The sequence below is a fragment of the Cydia pomonella genome, chromosome 9 (assembly GCF_033807575.1).
Source record: "Cydia pomonella isolate Wapato2018A chromosome 9, ilCydPomo1, whole genome shotgun sequence".
In the NCBI taxonomy this organism is placed as follows: domain Eukaryota; kingdom Metazoa; phylum Arthropoda; class Insecta; order Lepidoptera; family Tortricidae; genus Cydia; species Cydia pomonella.
In genome coordinates this window covers 18820728-18841359 of record NC_084711.1, presented here as the reverse complement: position 1 = coordinate 18841359, position 20632 = coordinate 18820728, and the positions used below count along the sequence as shown (strand labels likewise).

General features: G+C 37.0%; 4 protein-coding genes across 4 annotated transcripts in view; 2 read left to right on the top strand and 2 right to left on the bottom strand.

Moving 5' to 3' along the window:
- Positions 1-518: 518 nt before the first annotated feature.
- LOC133521596 (uncharacterized) lies at positions 519-1815 on the bottom strand. Its single transcript, XM_061856636.1, has one exon. It carries the CDS (start codon positions 1549-1551, stop codon positions 601-603), a length of 951 nt encoding a protein of 316 aa, XP_061712620.1. The 5' UTR covers positions 1552-1815; the 3' UTR covers positions 519-600.
- Positions 1816-2049: 234 nt separating this feature from the next.
- On the top strand, positions 2050-8277 carry LOC133521597 (probable RNA-binding protein 18). Its single transcript, XM_061856637.1, has 4 exons — positions 2050-2240; positions 2451-2536; positions 3666-3876; positions 4857-8277. The coding sequence occupies exons 1-4, from the start codon at positions 2226-2228 to the stop codon at positions 5124-5126; spliced, it is 582 nt and encodes a 193-aa protein (XP_061712621.1). The 5' UTR covers positions 2050-2225; the 3' UTR covers positions 5127-8277.
- A 26-nt stretch (positions 8278-8303) lies between these two features.
- LOC133521592 (RNA polymerase I-specific transcription initiation factor RRN3) lies at positions 8304-18018 on the bottom strand. The gene is made up of 8 exons (XM_061856629.1): positions 17100-18018; positions 16636-16735; positions 15592-15744; positions 14859-15074; positions 13838-14020; positions 13275-13447; positions 12763-12991; positions 8304-12574 (listed from the first exon to the last, which is right to left on the bottom strand). Exons 1-8 carry the CDS (start codon positions 17506-17508, stop codon positions 12370-12372), a joined length of 1668 nt encoding a protein of 555 aa, XP_061712613.1. The 5' UTR covers positions 17509-18018; the 3' UTR covers positions 8304-12369.
- Positions 18019-18339: 321 nt separating this feature from the next.
- Positions 18340-20632, top strand: part of LOC133521595 (guanine nucleotide-binding protein subunit alpha homolog) — a 43864-nt gene continuing 41571 nt past the window's right edge. Inside the window, exon 1 of the mRNA XM_061856635.1 lies at positions 18340-19016. Within this exon, the coding sequence (XP_061712619.1) occupies positions 18516-19016 (501 nt within the window). The 5' untranslated portion in view covers positions 18340-18515. The remainder of the gene's footprint in view (positions 19017-20632) is intronic.

Below are 20632 nucleotides of genomic sequence, written 5' to 3'. Positions count from 1 at the left end.
AATTTTAGCTAAAATAAGATCCTGATTTCTATTAAATGAAATCCCAATTCAGGGATGTTCTAATTATATTCGTAAATAATATAATCTTAAATAAATAAACATTTTTTTTTTAATGCATTGTAACTAGAGAGAGGTACAATAAAGAAAAAAACTTTGTGAAATTTATATAAAAGGTTTTAATGATACTTACAACATAATTTGCTGTCTTAAAGCGTCTTAACATAATTACTGTGAACCACCCAAAAATAATTATGAAGCATTTAATATTTCAAAACCCTGTGTACTCGTATGATATTAGTTTATCATTTATCAATAACAGAAAATTATTATTGTGAGATTTGTTTCATTTTTAACCCTCAACATAAAAACGGGGTCTTATATGTTCAACGGATAGGCCGATTTTGACGCGTTTTTGTAAGTGAAAGCGAGTTTACTTGCAGAGGAGATTAGTTTTGTTTCATAGAAATTGATCCAGTACTTTGAAGAGTATCAGCTCCTTTCGAAAATGATGTTAGGCATTTTTGGCATAAAAATATATTTTTTTTCACACAGTATAAGGGTTACAATATTCATTTAATAGATATAACTTTATAATTATTACTAATCTTTTGATACCGTAAAAACAACTCCCCCTCTATCAGGTTCCTCATCAACCACTTCTTTGTCACTCCCCTCCATGTCAGACTCATCGGAATCACCAGTATCTCTGTACTGCCCAAACGAAGTCACATCTCTCGGCAAAACTGGCATTTTAATGCCAGTTCTCTCCATCAGTTTTTCAGCAGCATGTTGTGCTTCTACCTCCTTCAAATGAAAATTATAGTCTTTCTGTAATTTCAAAGATTCTTCTAAACTTAACACTTTAGCCGCCCCATGGATACTTGGCGGTGGGGTTGCTGCTGTAACTTCCCAGTGTTTATGTTTTTTCCTAAGCACCTCCTTTTCAGGATTATGGACATCAGACTTTGTTGTTTTGTATGGTTTGAAGTTTCCAGTAGATTTTGTCTTTGGATTGTTTTCAGTCATCTCAACTAAATACTTTATATGTGGGAGTTCCTCTATTTTGGCTAGATCTTCTGGTGTTACTAAAGGCTTTTCTGGTGGTAATACTTTGACTGTTTTCTCGTGAGTTGTACTTTGACTTAGAATTTGCAGAACATCTTCAGGTTCACTGTCATCATCTGAATCTAGGTAAGTGTCGGATTTATTAGATTTTCCATGCCATTCCAGGTCCTGCACTGTTTGTTTGTTCCCAGAACTAAGGGTTAGGTTATCTAGAAGGCGACAAGCCTGTTCTTCATCTTCCTTTGCTTTTAATTCTTTAACAATTCTGTCATGTAAGGATTGAATTTTGGCTCCTCTGTCAGCCAGTTTTCTGATAAAAGGCTTGTTATTCAACAGCTTTAACTGCCTGTCACGCAATTCTCGAAGTTCAGCGACAGTTTTGGAGGATAGATCAGTTATTTTACCGTCAATTTCTGTCTTAGGTGGTGGTGGTAAAATTCCGGGTATTTTCTTGTTTATCTTCTTCATGGTCGGAGGTACTGTCATCTTCCAAAACGTAATACGACAATTTCGAAAGTCTTACTCAGCAATGTGTAAGTGATTAATAGAAGTCAGCAATTTATAATAAAACTATCAAAATATTACGAAACTTAAGGAAAACGACACAAATGCACAAATTCCCGTATTTTACAAATTACATTTGTCAATGTCAGCTGTCAGTAGAGTATCATAAATGAACGAATGAAATGAACGATTAAGGCCTCTACAGATGTTGTGACAAATGGCTTGCGATTTTAGATAATTACCGGCCAAGTAGGACCAATTAATTCAATGGATCGATTAAATGCCGTAATGTATAGCAAAAGTCAGTCACGTTTAGACGATTAAATAAGACCTCAAATATCTATGAATAAGACGTCATTAGAAATAAATTAATAGATTTTTGATACTCGATTAAAATTATTCCTTATCGATTACACTTGGCAATTATACTAGAATTCACAAGATACGATTCCATAGACAAGACAGGGTAAAAAAAAACTGAAATGTCAGGTCAGTAGTGTCAGTCAAGTAGAGAATGCTTATGTTTAGCGTTTTTCAGTTTTCTGTGTGAATAAAAATCAATATTTTGTGGTGTATCGAGAGATTCGGTCGGAGAATGTACCAATTATAGCAGTGATATTTAGTAGTTCAAAGTTATATAAGCAATAGTAAATATAATGGACGAAGCAAGCGTAAGTTGAACCTTTCACTTATCAATTGTATGATATAAAGAATATTATTTTAATCGTTAGTTTTTCACATCATCTTGCTTAGGTGGAAACAGTATCTAGCTTAATATGCCTTCTAAATTTCATGATTACTAATAAAGTTAGTATCAACTCGTCTATCTGTGGGCGTATACTATCGAATGTGTATTTCTGATTTCTTGAAATTGGTTCCAGGTGCCTTTACATTTGGAGCCGATGCAGCCCAAAGACCTCTGCGAGAAGAGGCTGTGGATCGGCAACTTGGATACTAGGGTTAATGAGTATGTAATTTTATTTTGCTACACAATATGCTTTCTTCTGCATTTTCAGTCTTGTTGTCTTATAGTTTGCAAAATACTTATATTATGATTGTCTTTATCATTCATTTGCATTGGGAATGCCAATTTTTAATTTAAATAATTGAATTAAGGATGAAATTCCAATAAGTCTGAATAATATGGTTTTGTATGCCACCTGAATATATAATGATAGTTTATCTGTAAGGCATTAGTTATGACATTACAAGTTTTGTTTGTTCCTATTGTTCCTATTTTCATAATGTATATTGTGCTATACTGACTCACAGTAAGCATTAGGCGGGCCCACACAGAGCGAGCATATGCGCAAGGCAATTCTTCACTGGCTGTATTGTGTGCGAGGAAATTGCCTCACGCATGTGCTCGCACAGTGTGGACCTGTCTAAATGGTTTATTATTAACAAACCATTTAGGCATTATAAACATACAAATACCCTACCTAGTGCTGGCATTTCACTTGGCGTTGCATGTTTGCGTTTTTGCTTTGATGATCTCATTAGGGACATAGGGCTTGTAGAAGAATTTTTCCATTTGGTGTGATCCTGAGCAGCTACTTCCAGTTCTTTCCAGCCGAGTCCAGTTGAGCCTCCTTCTCAACTGATCTCCATGTGGTATGAGGCCACCCTGACTGTCTATATTTGTCATATTTGATTGAATAAATCAACACGCAAATAGGCAACGCTTGTCGGTTTTGGTCACAAATCAATGTATGCAAATAAGGCAAATATTTGCGTTTACTGTCTACACATGGCTTGCTCATAGTAATTTGTAATAGTGATGTTCGGACTTCATACGAATATTTAGACAAACATGGCAAATACACTACGTACACGCAAAGCCATATGAAGTGCCAGCATAATAATTCGACCGAATCTTAGGTTCGGTAAGATCTGAACGTGAAAATATTCGTATTCAGATAATTCTATATTCTGCCCATCACTAGTTTATTCCATAAAAGGTTCATAGCTAAATATAGTAAATATTATTAAGCACTAGTTTAGAAAACCTTAGAGTAATAAACCTCAAAACCCTTTCTAAACTAAAGATGGTTTTAGTTTCCTGCATTTATATAACTAAAATTTTCTCATTACCGGTATCAACTACTGAAAATGGTCCGCGTGTACGGCTCTATCGAGAAGTTCGACATGCTGTTCCACCGCAGCGGGCCCGCGGCGGGGCAGTCGCGCGGGTTCGCGTTCGTCACGTACCAGAGGAGGCAGGACGCCGTGCTGGCCATGAACTCGCTTAACGGACAGCTGTTGGGCTGTAAGAAGATCTGTGTTAAGTTCGCTAAGAACACGGCGGTAAGTTGAATATTTTGTAGATTTTTGGTGTACTTTTTAGGGTTCCGTAGTCAAATGGCAAAAAACGGAACCCTTATAGATTCGTCATGTCCGTCTGTCTGTCCGATTATGTCACAGCCACTTTTTTCCGAAACTATAAGAGCTATACTGTTCAAACCTGGTAAGTAGATGTATTCTATGAACCGCATTAAGATGTTTACACAAAAATAGAAAAAAACAATAAATTTTGGGGGTTCCCCATACTTAGAACTGAAACTCAAAAAATCTTTTTTCATCAAACCCATACGTGTGGGGTATCTATGGATAGGTCTTTAAAAATGATATTGAGGTTTCTAATATCATTTTTTTTTAAACTGAATAGTTTGCGCGAGAGACACTTCCAAAGTGGAAAAATGTGTCCCCCCCCCCCCCGTAACTTCTAAAATAACAGAATGAAAAATCTAAAAAAAATGATATACATTGCCATGCAAACTTCCGCCGAAAATTGGTTTGAATGAGATCTAGTAAGTAGTTTTTTTAATACGTCATAAATGGTACGGAACCCTTCATGGGCGAGTCCGACTCGCACTTGGCCGCTTTTTTTTGCTAAAATGGATTAGCACAGATAACATTAAAGTAAAGGTTTATTTAGATGGAGACTATTTTGAGACGCCTAAATTACGACGCCAGTGACCAGAAAACCGAAAAATAGGCGCGAAAGTGTTTATACGGCTATTACACGGTAATTTAGGCGGCTGAAAATAGTCTTCGTCTAAATCAACCTTAAGTAATCATTAGTCTTGTGGGCACAACATATTATCATCTTTACCTCCAAGTTTATCATTATTATGGACAGTTCTAAATTTGTCAATAAGCAACTTTATTGAAATGAGAAGTAATTGAATAAAAACAAAATTGCTGTTTGAAAAGTTTTTATAAAATCGATTTCAATTTTTGATTGTCCTTAACATTAGTCTGAATCATTTTTTTTCTACCAACAGGAAGAACAAGAACGGCCTAAACCCGAACTAGGCATACCGGCTCTCTCCGGAGCAAAGCCAGAACTAAAGCTAAGCAAAAAGACCGCCATTCAATCCATCGAGGCCAAGCTGAAGATGATGGAAAACATGAAGGCCGGCGACGACTTCGTCATCAACAAGCTAGCGGCCAACGAAGCGCCCATCATTAAGCAGTATCAGACCAAGCAGCATCAACCGCAGAAGTCTGGCGCGACCTTTAGACGGCGGCATCCTTACCATAGGAAAAGATAAATCATGTTTATTTATATTTGAGGGATTTATGCAAGCACTTATTGCTTACGTCAGTGGGGGGGGGGGGGGGGGGGGACATTCCTCCTTTCGGCTTTTCCCGGCTCCGTTGGGCTCAGCATTGCACATTGCTACGAGCAATTATTAGGGTTGGCACAACCTGACGTACGTTCACGACCACACCACCACCTAATGACTTGAATTTTGACAACCCTAAATGACAGAAAGGGATAGTACCCTATACTAGAAAGGGACAGCATAATTCGTCCCTGAATCGTTGTCAAACTTCGGTTTTGTAGGAAGTGTCATTTCTGTACGGTAGTACTATTATTTATTCTGTGCTTACGTCATAGATGTTATAATTTGATAAATGCAGTGTTTAAGCCCTGAAATTCCTTTGCGATTGCCTTTATGTCAAAAGATTGCCGTGCCCAAGTTATTTAAACATTTGTAGGGCGTAATCTTTGTAAAACAGAAATGACCACCTCGTGACGTCATTTTTTATAAGCCGAATTTTTAGGGCTATAAAATGGCAACGATGCCAGATGGGATGGATTGTAACATTTAAAAAAAAGGTTAATTCGTAAATGAGACTATAAGTATCTTTTAAAGAGACTTATATTTAATTATGTATTCTGGAAAAGTTGGCTTATTACTTTTTAGTTGTTAAATTTTGTTCAAAAATAGTTCACAAAAACTGAACTGACTTTTGAATGTCACTAAATTGGAAGTAATATGTGTTTGCTGAAATCCCTCTTTAATATAAAGTGATGTATTGTCGAATATATAGATAAATAATAGTTTGTTCACTGCCATGTTTAACTTTGGCTTTTATTCGATATACAAGAGAGATTAGTAAAACAAGTAATATGACTGTGCATGTCGAATAAAGTCCCTGATATCCGCAAAAGCAATATTTACTCAAATTTTAATGTATAACAAATCGCTTTTCATAATTATGCACTTATATCTCGTGTTGGCAACCTGGCTTTCGTTACAATTTTACATATCCTATACCGGCAAGAGGCTTTTTCAAGTGTTGTCACTTTAATTTGTTAAATTTTATCGTACATTGTCTAAAATGAACCGAATGTTAATCTCATAATTTAATCGTGTTTTTGTAACAATTAACCCCCTTATTCATAAACGTCTACTAAAGTTGACAAGCCGCGTATATGAATAAGGGGGTAAGTTTATAATTTTACACATAAAAGTAGCTTTCATAAATTGTGTGTTAGTGTGGAATCTCGCTTAAAATTGGATGCCTCAACCCATTTAACCTCTTGAACGCCAGACGGCGAAGGAATATGCCGCGCCCCGGACGCCAGGCACACGCGATTATTTAAGCGAAACTGAACTTTATGGAGTTCCGCGAAATTTCCTATTCAATTGGCGAAGCTGTCGGCTGTAGCCGACGTTGGCGTCCTTGGCAAGACTTTCCGATGACGGCCAGAGCCGACTGTGGCGGTCAATAGGTTAATGCTAAAATATTGTACGTAGTTTCCTCTCTACGAAGCATTTTCGCTACACACTGGGAAATTCATGTCACGATCGTAGCTTAGCAGTGAAGTTCGAAACCGAGCTTCCTATCGTTTTTTGGTGTCATGTGTTCATTATACTGTAGATGTTTTGGAAAAAAATGAGAAACCTTGAGATTTCAGAGTATGAAATGTTAATCGTAGTTCAGAAAAATCGAAATTTCTTGATATTTACATACAAATATACGTGATCGTCATTTGAAATAGTAAAACTAATTAAGGTGACCTATTAACACAGACCCATAATACATTGTGTCAAACTTAACATTTGTCATATAGATTAAATACAGTTATTTTCAGCGAAACCAATGTTTTGAAAACTATATAAAAGATGATTAATATGATGAAAATATTACCTGAAATTATTATTTATTAGTATGCAAGTGTATTCATTTTTACTCATGAATTTAACCCTTTCTGTACGGGGACTTGGAACGCCTAGCACCGCCTCAATACGGGCATGTCTTTGCGAGAGTCGGCGGTTAGACATATTTTCACTTACGTGTATTTTCTGAAATATAACAGCTGTGCGGTTGAAATTTAGTACACACATTAAAAACATTATGCACTTTTGATAACTACTCACTTATTGCACTTATAATCACTAGTACTTTATATTTCACGCGTAATATCTCTCACTAAAAAAAGTATAAATGTAAGTTACTACAAGCGATTTTAACTATTGTTAGTTTTGTAAATATTAGTTTATGATATTTTGAATAGAACAAGGCCTTGAAAAGATAATAATTATTAACAAAATGCAAAAATATCAACCGTTTTAGCGCAACATAAAAACACGACTGCCATTTGAATAAAATAGTGAAGTGCACCTATCGATACAGATGTCGATATTTATCTGTACTGCTCAAGGGTAAAAATAAGAAAGTGTAGCAGAGATCATTACTATTTTAATCTTAAGAACATATTATTATTATTTATTACCATACACTATAATATAATCCAATTTTATAACTTTTTTTTATAATTATTCTATAAATCACGAAATTTACAACTATAACACTTGCAACTAGCTTAACTACTAAAACTCGATGAAATATAAAACAACACTATTTGCCGCCATATTGAGTTACTTTTTCTGCACTCGTGGAGTACGGGTGTCAACCCCAGTTGACAGAAAAAATGCGGGATTTTTAAATAAATATTTGTTTTAACGCCATCTACCAGAATGTTTTGCCATTTTTTTCTTTGAATCTATACTAATGCTACTACTAAATATCATCGTTATTACCAACATATAAGGTCTAAGTTGGTTGAAAAAAAATTTCAAACCTCGTCCTTGTTTCGATCAACTATAGTTGACACCCGTACTACAGTGATGATGCCTAATTGGCAACTCTGGTTGTCACCCGTACAGAAAGGGTTAAGGAATTCTTGGCACGGAAATAATATTGTCTAATTAACCACCGGTCACCATGATCAATTACCGTTATCCAATCTATACTATAGGATAGGTTCTTCATGTTGTGAACATTAAGTGAAGTCTGATATTAATATTTTTGTATTAAGTTTAATGAATTTAGTAGTAATTTGCTAGGATTTTAGCCTTACGTGTTCGTGTTTATGTGTTGAACGTTCAATATAAAATTAACCCCTGACTTGGGCTTTCATTGAAACACCGAGCTATAATAAATACATTTATTTATAAAAATTAAAACTAAATAACTTACTAGCCTTTCTTTAAACAATCTTATAATGTTTATTTATATCAAGTATATATAAGCAATGTAAAGTAATTCGATTAACTTGTTTGCCAAATATAACCACCAGTGGTAAAAAATCTATAGTTCGTTCGCGTCAAGAATGCAGTAAAATCATCAATCATCATTGTCCGTCGGTCTGGTCACGCCTGTAACCAATCAAATCATACCTAATTAGAACGATTTGATTGGTTACCAACATCGCTAAGCCGGACACTGATGATTTTACTGCATTCAACGCGAACGAACTATATACAAGTTTTCTAATGACATTTTCTAATTACCTATAAAAATAATTTCCGAAAGCAATTGGTGTCTATACCCTTAGCAAACAAAAGAGTATCATTTCAAATCATTTCAAAAGAGTATCACATCAAACCAATATGCAAAGGTAAAAATTGTTACCAAAAACTAGCATTTTTATTTATTTTTTTAATCATATTTAGGGTACAGACACATATAAACAAAAAAACAAAATATATGTTCCTAAATGTGGCGGGAGGTAAACTGTACCACTTTGTCGATTGACAAAAAGCAAGTACCATTTGCCTGCTAACTTCACAATATATTAACAGAGAATGTGCTTATGATAGGCGGGGCTAAATATACAAAGCTTAAATAAACACATTTTCTGTTAATTGCTCTAACACTGAAACATGAGAATTTTACAACCGTAAAATAGTACATTACGATACAAGTGCGAATAATAGGAAATTCGAAACGAGTGGCGATAAATTAAAACATGACCGAAGGGAGTGTTTTAAATCGACACGAGTTGCGAATTACCTATTCGCACATGTATCGTACAACTTTTTACAGTACATATGGCCCTTTAAATGTTTGATACAGTAACGTAATATGCTAATTATCGCACTAGTGCGGTAAAGTATCACCATATGTACTGTAAAATAATTTAAATTAGTAATGCTTTGTAGTTTACTACATAGTTAAATAATTTAGAGAAAGTCCTTATACTATTGAATATGTAAAAAAAAGTGCTACTTAAAAATATATTTTAATTTGCGCACTTGTAAAATAACTGTATCCCTTAAGGAATTATCTATGGAAGATTAAAAATAAACGAAAATTGTTTATTTTAAACATTACAGCCGGACAGCAACATGTTGGTTGGCCTTATGTATTTGCAAATAAGATTCACAAATGGCCAGTCAACTTTAATATATACCTGTATAATTTTCGTCTAAAAAAAAACCTTGTTCAGAGAAGTACAAGCACATACTAGTACCATATTAATCAAAATATTTATAACAAATAAGGGGTCATCCATTAATTACATCACACGTTTAGGGGGAGGGAGGGGGGAGTCACAAACTTTGTGACGTCACTTTAATTTAAGCATCAGTAACCGAAGATTTATTTAAAGATTTTTATTCACTGCACAGTTAAATAAGAAGTTATTGGAACGATATTGTTTTTATTCGTTTAAATTTTCTTTCCTAATCAGTTTTGGGTTATAAAATTACTATTATATATTTGGTATATTTTGATAAAACATTCTTTTTGCCGATTTCGTTGAAATCAAAATTGCCAAAAATGTGACGTCCCACTAGGGGGGAGGGGTTTGCTAAATGTGACCATGTGTGACAAGGAGGGGGGAGGGGTCAAAATACCTAGAAGATCGTGTGATGTAGTTAATGGATGACCCCTAAATGTATATAACACTGGTTCTAAAGACCCGGCTGACCAGCGAACTGGGTGTCATCAAGTATGTAATAATGATCTGCGAAATTATGAATTAATTAATTGATTAATTCGCCATGCACTTTTACGGCTGATGGTACAGTCGCCATCAAATATATTGGAGCGGTCAAGGTGCTCAAAAATATCTGAACAAGCACTTTAACGCCTTGACAATACTAAAGGTGTGTTCAGATATTTGTGAGCGCTTTGGCCGCTCAGATATATCTGATAGCGACTGTACCTACTCTAATGCTATAAAGTTAAAGTCGAAATTCACATAAGTCTTACTTGTCTTAAGTTAAATGATTCAGGCAACATGCAGTTGGACTGCGAGCTGCCGACCAAAGAGCATAATTATATAATCACTACGTTTTAAGAGACGGGACTCCCATACTAGCGAGTGGGATCAGTTTGTATCGCAAATCATTACCAAAATGTACAGTCAAGGTATTAAATATCGACACGGACAAAGTGCCAAAAATATGTATACACGACCTTATTGTCTATACATTACAGTAGTGTGAACATATTTTTGGCACTTTGTCCGTGTCGATATTTAATACCTTGACTGTACGACAAAGAACCAAAGTACCAACATAAGCGATTTAAATAGTGTAGTACGCTACACGCTTGCGTTTCTTATCGATAAAATGGGGAGGGTTGAAACATAGACTCCTGTCTACAAATTTTGTACTCGAAATCAGGTTAGGATCGAGTCCACATTTAAGTTGTATGTTATATAGTGGATAGTTCTATGAGTGGACTAATACGTGGTCGGGCTTAATGAGGACCCGATTTTTTTTTGTTGGAAAGGGGCTTTTTCTTCCCCATTAGGAAGGATCAGGGTAGCGCTTTGCAAGTTCACAGGAAATTTCACATATTTTATTTTATTATTTACATTGATATACAAATAAACATACAGTTATCGATAGTTTTAGTACATCCCTAGTTCACAACTAAAAAGAATATAAGATATCTAATTTTCGATGTGTTTAAAGCCTGCTGCACCAAAATAAGGTCAAAAGTATCTAAAGCAATACTTACCGTTCTTCATCCAAGGGAAATTTCGCCATAAAATCCCATTTTTCGTGATTTTCTCGAGTGGCTCGCTTGCCACATATTTCACACTTAGTAAACCGTTTTATCGGTGGCATTGTAACAAACTCGCTCTTTACTCTGATCACAGTTCACTATTTTCGATTATTTTCACTAAATAAAAAAGAAATTGCACGAAATACCTGAAAAAAACTTTGAAGCCTTCGTAACAAACAAAACAATTAGGGTGACAGTTGACTTGATGTAAACTTGACAGAAAAAATAGCACTGACGTTTTATTTTTCTTTGTTGGCAATGATTTGCGAAACAAACTCCATACAAAACTTTTTTTGTTCCTAGTTGTGTCAGCCTGCTGCCAACTTTTAAGATATGGAGAAGAGCCTGGATGATATCAGTGTTCGTACTTTAATATTATTAAAATTAGAGTTGAAATTCACATAAGTACAGTTATGGAAGCTTGTGTTCTAACTTTATCAAATTAACGTTGATATTCACATACATAACTCTCTCACTAGTTCTGAATCCAATAGGGCTAATATGGTTGGCTCTTTATCATTTGTCACCATGCCTGTCACATTCTAACAAGTATGTAAGTGCGAAAGTGATGGGCATAGTGACAAGTGATAAAAATGGAACCATCAGGGCTAAGATGGTCGGCTCTTTATCATTTTTCCCCATGCCTGTCACGTTCTAACAAGTATGTAAGCGCGAAAGTGACGGACATAGTGACAAGTGATAAAAATGGAACCATGACGCCACCTCATGCTGCCAACACTGGTGACAGTTCATGTCATCCACGATGACGCGCAGATTTGTCAAATCTAACCTTTACTAACATGACATTACGAGTCAAGCCACACGTCTTCGTGAATGACACGATCTATAGCTATAAGTAGTCTGTTTTTTAGCATTAGAAAGAAGGTTAGCGATTTTGACGTGTCTTTTTATTGAAAAACGCTTTTGAAAAATAAGTCACGGCAAATATGCAACAATTATAAATCATACACGATCATTTACTTTCATTACTGCTTTTGCTTTTATTACTAATGACATATATACAGTTTCTGATTTTTAAAAAGCGCTTTTCAATAAAGATATGTCAAGATTGTTTTTTTTTTATGCTAAAAACAAGCTATATTTTTTGCGATCGAATGGCGGCCATTAAAAATTCGACATTCTAGATTTTGCTTCATTCCGGAGTGGACTCTAATACTATGACGTTAGAGTTTATATTTACATAACACTCTCACTCGTCCTAAATCCAGGTGAAATGCAGTTTGACAGCGAGCTAGCTAGTTTCTGCGAAGGACTGGCAGTCATGAGGAAGTCGTCATCTTCTTCTAGTTTCCGTTTCATGCCGGAGTATTGGGTTTCGTCTTCGTTGTCTTTGCCCCAGTCTTTATATTCGACGCAGAGGGGCCAGATCATTTTACCGGACCTGGAGAAGGATTTAACATGTTTAATACAAGCTAAATATGAGGAGGGTATAATTACATAAATCTAAAATTGGTAATTAAATTTGGAGATTGTAGCCAATTTCTTTTCTGATCAAATCGGTGGATGGCAGTACACAACCTGGTGACCGACTCTTACACTAGCTTCGTAGGAATATTGGATAATACTTACACAGGCAGCATGTAAGGGTCATACGGGAACCAATCATCATACTCCTGGATATTAGTAGCTTGGAGCGTGACTCGACTGTTCTTCTCGATGATGGCCTGGCAGTAGACGACCTGGTGCGAGCGGGTGACGGCCGCGAAGCCGCGGGTGACCTGCGGGGGACAGCTGCGCAGCGGGTTCAGGCTGCAGGTCACCAAGCGAGGCAGGTTTAGCGATTCCACGAAGTTTAAATCTGAAAAGGACTTTTTAAATGACTCTCGCAACTGAATTGGTGAAAGTGAGAGCTGTTTGGTACAGTCAGGTTCTCAAACATTTTTACAAGCCTTATTGCCGGTGTCTTATTCTTATAAATTGGTGTGAAAATATATTTTTGGAATGTCGACTTGTCTTGACGAAATGAAGTATTATTAAAAATCAAATTTTAAGAATTTCAGAAAATTACTCAGTATTTGTTAGTTGTCTTTAAACGTAGTCTCTATTTTGGAGTTTCACAGGACTTTAGTTAAAGTACTTACTCTCTTTGCTGGCGAAGAGATGGTGGTGTTTAAAGGCCACAAGGTAGAATATCGAGTGGCAGATCGCGTGGAAGGTGCCGTGAACTTTCGTGTTGTCGTTGGAGGTAGTTTCCTGCGTGGCCGTTATGTACGAGTGGCACCATTCGGACATGCTTCGCAAGTAGTGGATCAGTCTGCAATGGAACATTGTGGATTAACAATCGGAAACATTACGTGTTCAAATTTTATGGAATAAATAATCTATTTAAGAATATTAGTGGGTTCGAGCGCCCAACTCGAGTTAAACACTCTACATTTCGAATACTGTGTGCACTGACCTGGTGTTGGGCACGCGCACGGCGCGCGCCAGCAGGCCGGCGAGGTGCGCGGCGGCCGTGCGGCGCGTGGCCAGCCGCCGGCGCCCACAGCCGCTGTAGCCCGCGGTGCCTGTGTGCACTGACCTGGTGTTGGGCACGCGCACGGCGCGCGCCAGCAGGCCGGCGAGGTGCGCGGCGGCCGTGCGGCGCGTGGCCAGCCGCCGGCGCCCACAGCCGCTGTAGCCCGCGGTGCCTGTGTGCACTGACCTGGTGTTGGGCACGCGCACGGCGCGCGCCAGCAGGCCGGCGAGGTGCGCGGCGGCCGTGCGGCGCGTGGCCAGCGCGCCCGCGCCCTGCAGCCCCGCCGCCGCCGCCCACAGCCGCTCCAGCACCCGGTCGGCGCACGCCTGGCTGATCGATGTCGCGTACAGCAGGAGGAATTGGACGTGTCTGGAACAACACATCACCTTAAGCAAAAAAAATAATTCTACTTGTACCCTCCGACGATACGTTATGTCGACGAGTACCCGTATCTAGACCGATCAATTTCCTTCAGTCTTATATAGGATAAAGAAGTCGAACGACGGACCCGAAACGCAAGGAGAAGCTAATGGTCTAAAGTCGTCGATATGTGCATTCTATGTTCATTCACATTCTGATGTTGGAGCTAAGACCGCCGAGCTGAAATGGGACTGGGCCCGTGGGCCGGCCATGTCTGCCGCATTCACTCAGAGGTGAGCCAAAATAGCCACAGTATGGGTGCCACAAGATGAGCGAGGAGCTAGCAGACCCAGGCGAAGATGACCTGGACGAGACCTACGGCTGGCGGGAGATTACTCAAAACCAATAAGGATGAAGGCCTTTGCCCAGCAGTGGGATACTATATAGGCTATAAATAATTATATTGTAGTCAGAATACTGTCCCCCGAAAGAAAGCATGAAACTTGGCAGGCAATTTAACGTGGCTTTCGTGCCGGTAGAAACTGCTGCAACCAGGTTTTATCGGACATATCGAGGCCGGATTTCAGCAAGGATATATATATGTACAAGCAAAACTGTGCAGGGCAGACCCTAGTGTGTATGGCCAGCTTAACTGCGCGCACTGAGCAGAGCTGCCTGCAATGTCAAGAAACTCTTAAACTCAAACTTCAAATATTATTATCAATGTTATTGAAACAACAAAACTTTTGAACTTTTTTCGTTTTTGTCCTATGCTTAAAATGAATGTTAAAGCTAAAACACCTTGGTTATTTTATGAGCTTCAAAGTAGAAATGAATGTCCACTTACTTGATCCCATGTGTAGGCAGCACAATCCTCTCAAACACGTTGCAAATAGTGAACAGTACTGGATCCCGCTCATCTTCCAGCCACCTCAGCATCTCCAGCATGCAGTAATCTAGTGTTGGGGCTAGCTCGTCTTTCTCGTCTGTCTCCATTTCGAACATCAGCTCTGGCTGCTTGTTCTTGGCTCGGTCTACTATGTTTGAGTCCATTTCTACCATTCTGAAATAAAATATAGATATGCATTACTGGAAGATACGATGGCCAAGGTGGCATTGATCTCACGTTTGGGCCATAAGGCTGCAAACAAAAATGGAAAAAGTATTTGAACTTGAGACAAATTACAATAAAAAACAATAACCATGAATATTACATTTGTAATATTGCCCAAATTATGATATTAACCGCTAGTTTATATGTGAATGATTTATTTGTTGAATAAGTCATAAATATATTTTTTATCAAGCAGAAATGTCTGCGAATAATGCTATTAAACTTAGAATAAATTTTAAGTTTAAGTCTACAAGGCAGTAATTTTTCCACTTCGAAATTCATTCTAACCTTAAATCATTAAGGTAAGTCATGAATAATTTTTATTATATTTACCCAATTTCAAACTTTGTGTTAACTTTGCTATGAGAAAATTAATGTACCAGACTGCCAAAATTATATAATAAACCCAGATTTATGGCCATAAACTAAACATATTAAAATAGTAAATAAGAACTTAAACCTTTACCTAATAACTATAGCTGTCATGATATGTTCCCTAACTGATGGAAGGTACTTAGTCATCCAGATCAGATTGTGTATATATGCTCTATTGGGGACACACCCAGCTTTGTAGTATGGAAACTGTTCTATCACTATCTGCATTAGCAGATCACTGGTCCTGAAAGAAAATAAATACAATAATTTCAAAATCTTTTACAGTGCATATGGTGCTACTTTACCACCCTAGTGCGGTAATTAGCACTTTACTTGCCTATGTTGAAAATTTTAAGGGCCATATGTATGGTAAAATGTTATATGCTACACTTGCAAAAGTAATGGGGTTGATTTTAAACACTAGCTCGTTAAATTTATTGCCAATTGTTGCGAATTTCCTACTTCTGTCATAATGCACTTGTATCATAATGTACTATTTCAGTCAAGGTGTAGTAATGTCATTATCTCATTATACAAAAAGGTAAAAAAAAAAAAATGATTGATAATATAGTAAGGTCACACAATACCTTTCGAGGTTCTAGTTATTATCCAAAATTTTTGCAATAAGTATAAAAGTGTTCAAAAAGGTGGCATAAAAATAACAGTTCAACAATGTGTTGTGTTCAAGCAAAAAGTCCCACTTTGTTGCTTGCCATAAGGATGCTTTGACATGTTTATTCTCTTCTTCTTAGCATATTCGCATTCACTGTTGAACATATGTGTCTTTCATGGATTTCCATGTTGTTCTGTATATGGCGGTTCTATGCCAGGGCGGCCTTGCCTTCTTTGTGATATTGAGGTTATTCTATTCAGGTATAAAGATACAAGCAAATCTCCTTATGGTAAGCAACAAAGTGAGGCCTTTGACTAGACTTTGACACATATATTGTGATACAGACAGATGATATAAGTACTCAAAAACAAAGATTTAAAAAGTAAAGATAGGCCCATTCATATAATGCCGAGCACAAAGACATTTGCACACCATTTTTTTTTGCCCACTTCATAATGCCCATAAGGCCCGTCTTTATGTAGCAATACCTATAAGTCAATGCCGAAATAGACAAATACTTACATAGGCATTGTTGCAACTATTTGTGCAATAAGGGAGTGTATGTTGGACCATAGTTTTACAGTCCCAGCTGGTGGATGCCCATCCCAATTGTCACCATTTGCTGGAACAAAGAATGAATCAATATTCAAAGACCTCTATCAGAGTGGGAGGATGAACTTAAACTACAGGCCCGAAATTGAAGAATTAATAGACAAGAAATGAGATTAAGAAAACAAAAAGAAAATTTAATAATGGATAAAATATATCCAGAGGTTTTTATGTAATCAGTCTAAAAACCTTCACCAAATTCCATGTTGACAGAATTTTGTATTAATTTTTAAGCTAATATGGAACAGGCAGTGGCATACTTTAAAGAAATGCCTGCATCAGACACTAGCCTAAAATGATACTAAGCAGTTCTTATATCACAGTTTGGAAATAAGCTGTTGTAATGTATAATTCAATGAACCAATGAAGTTGATTACCTTTAAATTGTGTTACTAAATTAGCTAGCACCATAGGGCAGTGGTATGTGTGTGCCGTCACCAGGTTAAGTGTGAAACGGCCAAACAGCTCGACCAACTCCTCACTACGATCCGACCAGTCCACCTTACACACCAGTGCCAAAAACTGCTTAAACTCGCGTCCTAAGAACATCACGCAAGTCAAGCAATCCTCTATTAAGATCTTAAGGTTATCGTCATTTAGAGGATATTCTCTAAGCACTTTGACTAGTTCCGTGTAAGGGACAGAGTTTCTATCTTTTACGAAGTGTAGAATAATTTTCTCGACTTGGCGCTCTTTGAATCTAAAGTTGATGCGTGCCGTGGCCTCTTGCCGGTCCAGAGTCTTGCGCATCAGAGATGCAATGCTCTTTTGAGCTGCGACCGCCATCTTTACTTATTTCTTCAAGTCAGAAGAAACAGATTTTAAAAAAGATACTATTTCCGGTTGCCGCAGCAGTTCCGCCTTCTTATGGTTCAGCACGTCTCTCAATATGTTCGTAGATTCCTCGAGGAACGGTGGTGGATGATCGTGCTCGTAACTAGTGCTCGGTTTACTGTAACTGAGCCCCGCTTCGGCGACGTCAGAACTCTTCTTGTCTTTCAGATACGTTTGCAATCTTTCTAAGAGTAAAACTTTATTTTCACCTTCTCTTTTTTCGGAACTATAACCTTCTTTGGACATTTCTTGATTATATTTCACATCTTTACACGGGCTGTGAGGAGATCACGAACAACAAGTATAGAGGTTTTCACGAATAAATTGGAGTAAACCTGTTGTTTTATTATTTTTCAATACAATTTATAATTAAGACTAAAAATAAATTGAAGATTAGACCTACAACTCTACACGTGCGAACATGCACTTTTTTACGTCACGTCACACGTATCGTTGCGGATTGGTGGGAAATTGTTGTGAAAGAAAGGAAGAGAAGAATGAATTGAACGAATGAATGGAAGTATATGACGGTAATGACAGTTCTGTGTCCGTTCAAGTAGCCCTTTCAGTCCAATTATGTGTCTTTCGTTCTGTTTAATTATAATTAATCTTTGTAGAATATAAAATTCCCAACTACGTCAACGTAAAATATGTTTTCTTTATTTGTTTACAAAGTTTTTGTCTTTTGTAAATAAGTAATTTTTTATATTTCAGTTTTTAACATGTTAGGTGTGCTAAAACGTCAATCAAAACTTGTCTATGATGCAGCCCAAGTTTTCTCTTGAGTTTGGGAGGGGTGATTACTGGAATGCGTGTATATTTCTGAATTGAGTTTAAAAAAATATTTATCAGTGCATACGTAGTGCTATTACGATTATATGTGTACAATGAACCGTTCAAGATGTGTTTAACATCACGTGCTTAATTTCACTTTCTATGGGCGTAGATAATCATGCAAAATGGCCAACGATTTGTGGTCATGTACCTGTTGTACGGAGGCGCTGACTTGCTGGCTGCGGCTGAAGCTGTCTCCGGAGGAGATCGAGCAGCGCTACAGGAGCAAAGAGATCGACCGGATATTAGAGAAGGACAAGCAGACACTGCGACGGCAGGTGAAGCTGCTGCTGCTCGGAGCGGGTGAAAGCGGGAAGTCGACATTCCTCAAACAGATGAGGATCATACACAAAGTGAAGTTCGAGCCTGAGCTAGTACGAGAGTACCAGCATGTGATATATCAGAATATAGTGAAAGGAATACAAGTTCTAGTTGACGCGAGGGACAAATTGGCGATACCGTGGGAGAATCCTAGAAATTTAGATGTAGGACAGCAGGCGTTGCACTTTAACAGCACACAGACGCTGGACAGCCGGCTGTTCATGCACTACGCACCGCACATACACTCCCTGTGGCTCGATAGGGCCATCAAGAGGGCTTATGACAGGCGGAGAGAGTTCCAACTGGTAAGTAAACATGCTTTGTTTATTTTGTCGTGACTAATCTCACTGGTCCTATTAATCTTATTGCATAATTGGTATTCACTTATTATACATTGCAGTCAACACATTGTAATTTTAAAAGAAATCATGACATAAACAAAGACAGTGCTGTGAATAATAATAATGGTGTGGTCTTTCCTGAATGTTAATGTGGTCAATGCAGTTTCTTGCCAATATAATTGTGCCAGGGTTTTTTTTATTAGGGTGTCACAACACTTGTGCTTAAGTGTGACTTTTTTATTAGGGAGGTGGTATCAATAACTGTAATTGTATTATCTTTGGTGTAATCATTATACGACATACAAAGATATATTATTAGTTTTAATGAGTTCTTGAGAATTGTAGTGTTGTGGTTGCTTTTAATGTTTTGATTATTTCATCATTAAAATATGCATTGGTTGTTGTGGATTAAATTTTCCTTTAAATAATTTTACTATATTGCATACTTTACAAATAACTTATGAAAACAAAACAAACATGAATTACTGTATCAATCGTTCATTTAGTGCAGTTGTGTTCTTAATAATTATGTTACAGACTTCCTGCAAATTTATTAATTATTCACAATGCATTTTCACTTTTATTTTTGACACATATGGAACATGAGAGAAAATATGAAAACAATACAAACAATGCCACAAAAGTAAAACAATTATATTATTTAGGATTCATATTCTGTTAAACTGGCTAATATACTAATATTACCTATGTTACATCAAATCTCTAAACAGATGATGTAATCTGTCACTGATTTGAAAGTGTTTGTTCCTATACTTTGTTTTATTTAACATTAGAAAAACTGTAATCAACATGACATGTCTTTTCATTAAAAAACACTTTAAAAAATAGAAACTACTACAGTCTGTCCGTTTTTCTACAATCAAGTACGCCATAGTAAATGTATGGCAAACTTGATCTTACAGTCCGATGCCGCCGCCGTCTGATGCCGTCCTATATAATGATCATATGTTTTGCCGTGACTTATTCAAAACTGTTATTCAATAGGAAGACAGTCAAGATTGTTTAACCTTTTTCTAATGCTGAAAAAATGAAGTATAGGCCTACTTAAATTAGAAATGTTTTGTTTTGACTTGACTTGGTTTGAAGGGCTTTATTACAGCTTTGTTTCCACTTAACAATTCTAAAAAAAAACTGTTTATTGTTATTACAAAATCAATATTTTACTTAGAACTAATCTTATATTTTTAAAATATAGAATTACTTCAAATGTATTTATAGAGATTATTAATACTCTGATGATTTAAATCCAGTAGACAATTGAGTAATCAGTACCGCCTGTAGGCTATCATAGTGTACAACTTCCGATCCAGAGGTTCAAAGCAATCGTACATAAGTTTTTCAAAACTTATGTATGATATATCATTTGTATATCAGTTGTTTTTCAGTGAAGGAAAACTTTATGAAGAAAACAGAGTAATGCCAATTAAGGCCTAGTTTCCCTTTTTTGTTGGAAGATCAGATGGCAGTTCCTTTCGTAAAAACTAGCGACTACCTACGACAATTCTTAGGATCAGTTGCCAAGTAGACTCCAGGCTCCCATGAGCCGTGGCAAAAAAGCC

What these genes read in the sequence shown, in the direction of transcription:
- LOC133521592 (XM_061856629.1), bottom strand. Translation starts at nt 17,508, where the DNA reads ATGGCGGTCGCAGCTCAAAAGAGCATTGCATCTCTGATGCGCAAGACT. An exon ending in TCTCTTCGCCAGCAAAGAGA is followed by an intron (nt 12,992 to 13,274) that starts GTAAGTACTTTA and finishes AGTCCTTTTCAG; the next exon opens with ATTTAAACTTCGTGGAATCG. An exon ending in GACCCTTACATGCTGCCTGT is followed by an intron (nt 12,575 to 12,762) that starts GTAAGTATTATC and finishes ATCCTTCTCCAG; the next exon opens with GTCCGGTAAAATGATCTGGC.
- LOC133521597 (XM_061856637.1), top strand. An exon ending in TTGGATACTAGGGTTAATGA is followed by an intron (nt 2,537 to 3,665) that starts GTATGTAATTTT and finishes TTCTCATTACCG; the next exon opens with GTATCAACTACTGAAAATGG. An exon ending in AGTTCGCTAAGAACACGGCG is followed by an intron (nt 3,877 to 4,856) that starts GTAAGTTGAATA and finishes TTCTACCAACAG; the next exon opens with GAAGAACAAGAACGGCCTAA.
- LOC133521596 (XM_061856636.1), bottom strand. Translation starts at nt 1,551, where the DNA reads ATGACAGTACCTCCGACCATGAAGAAGATAAACAAGAAAATACCCGGA.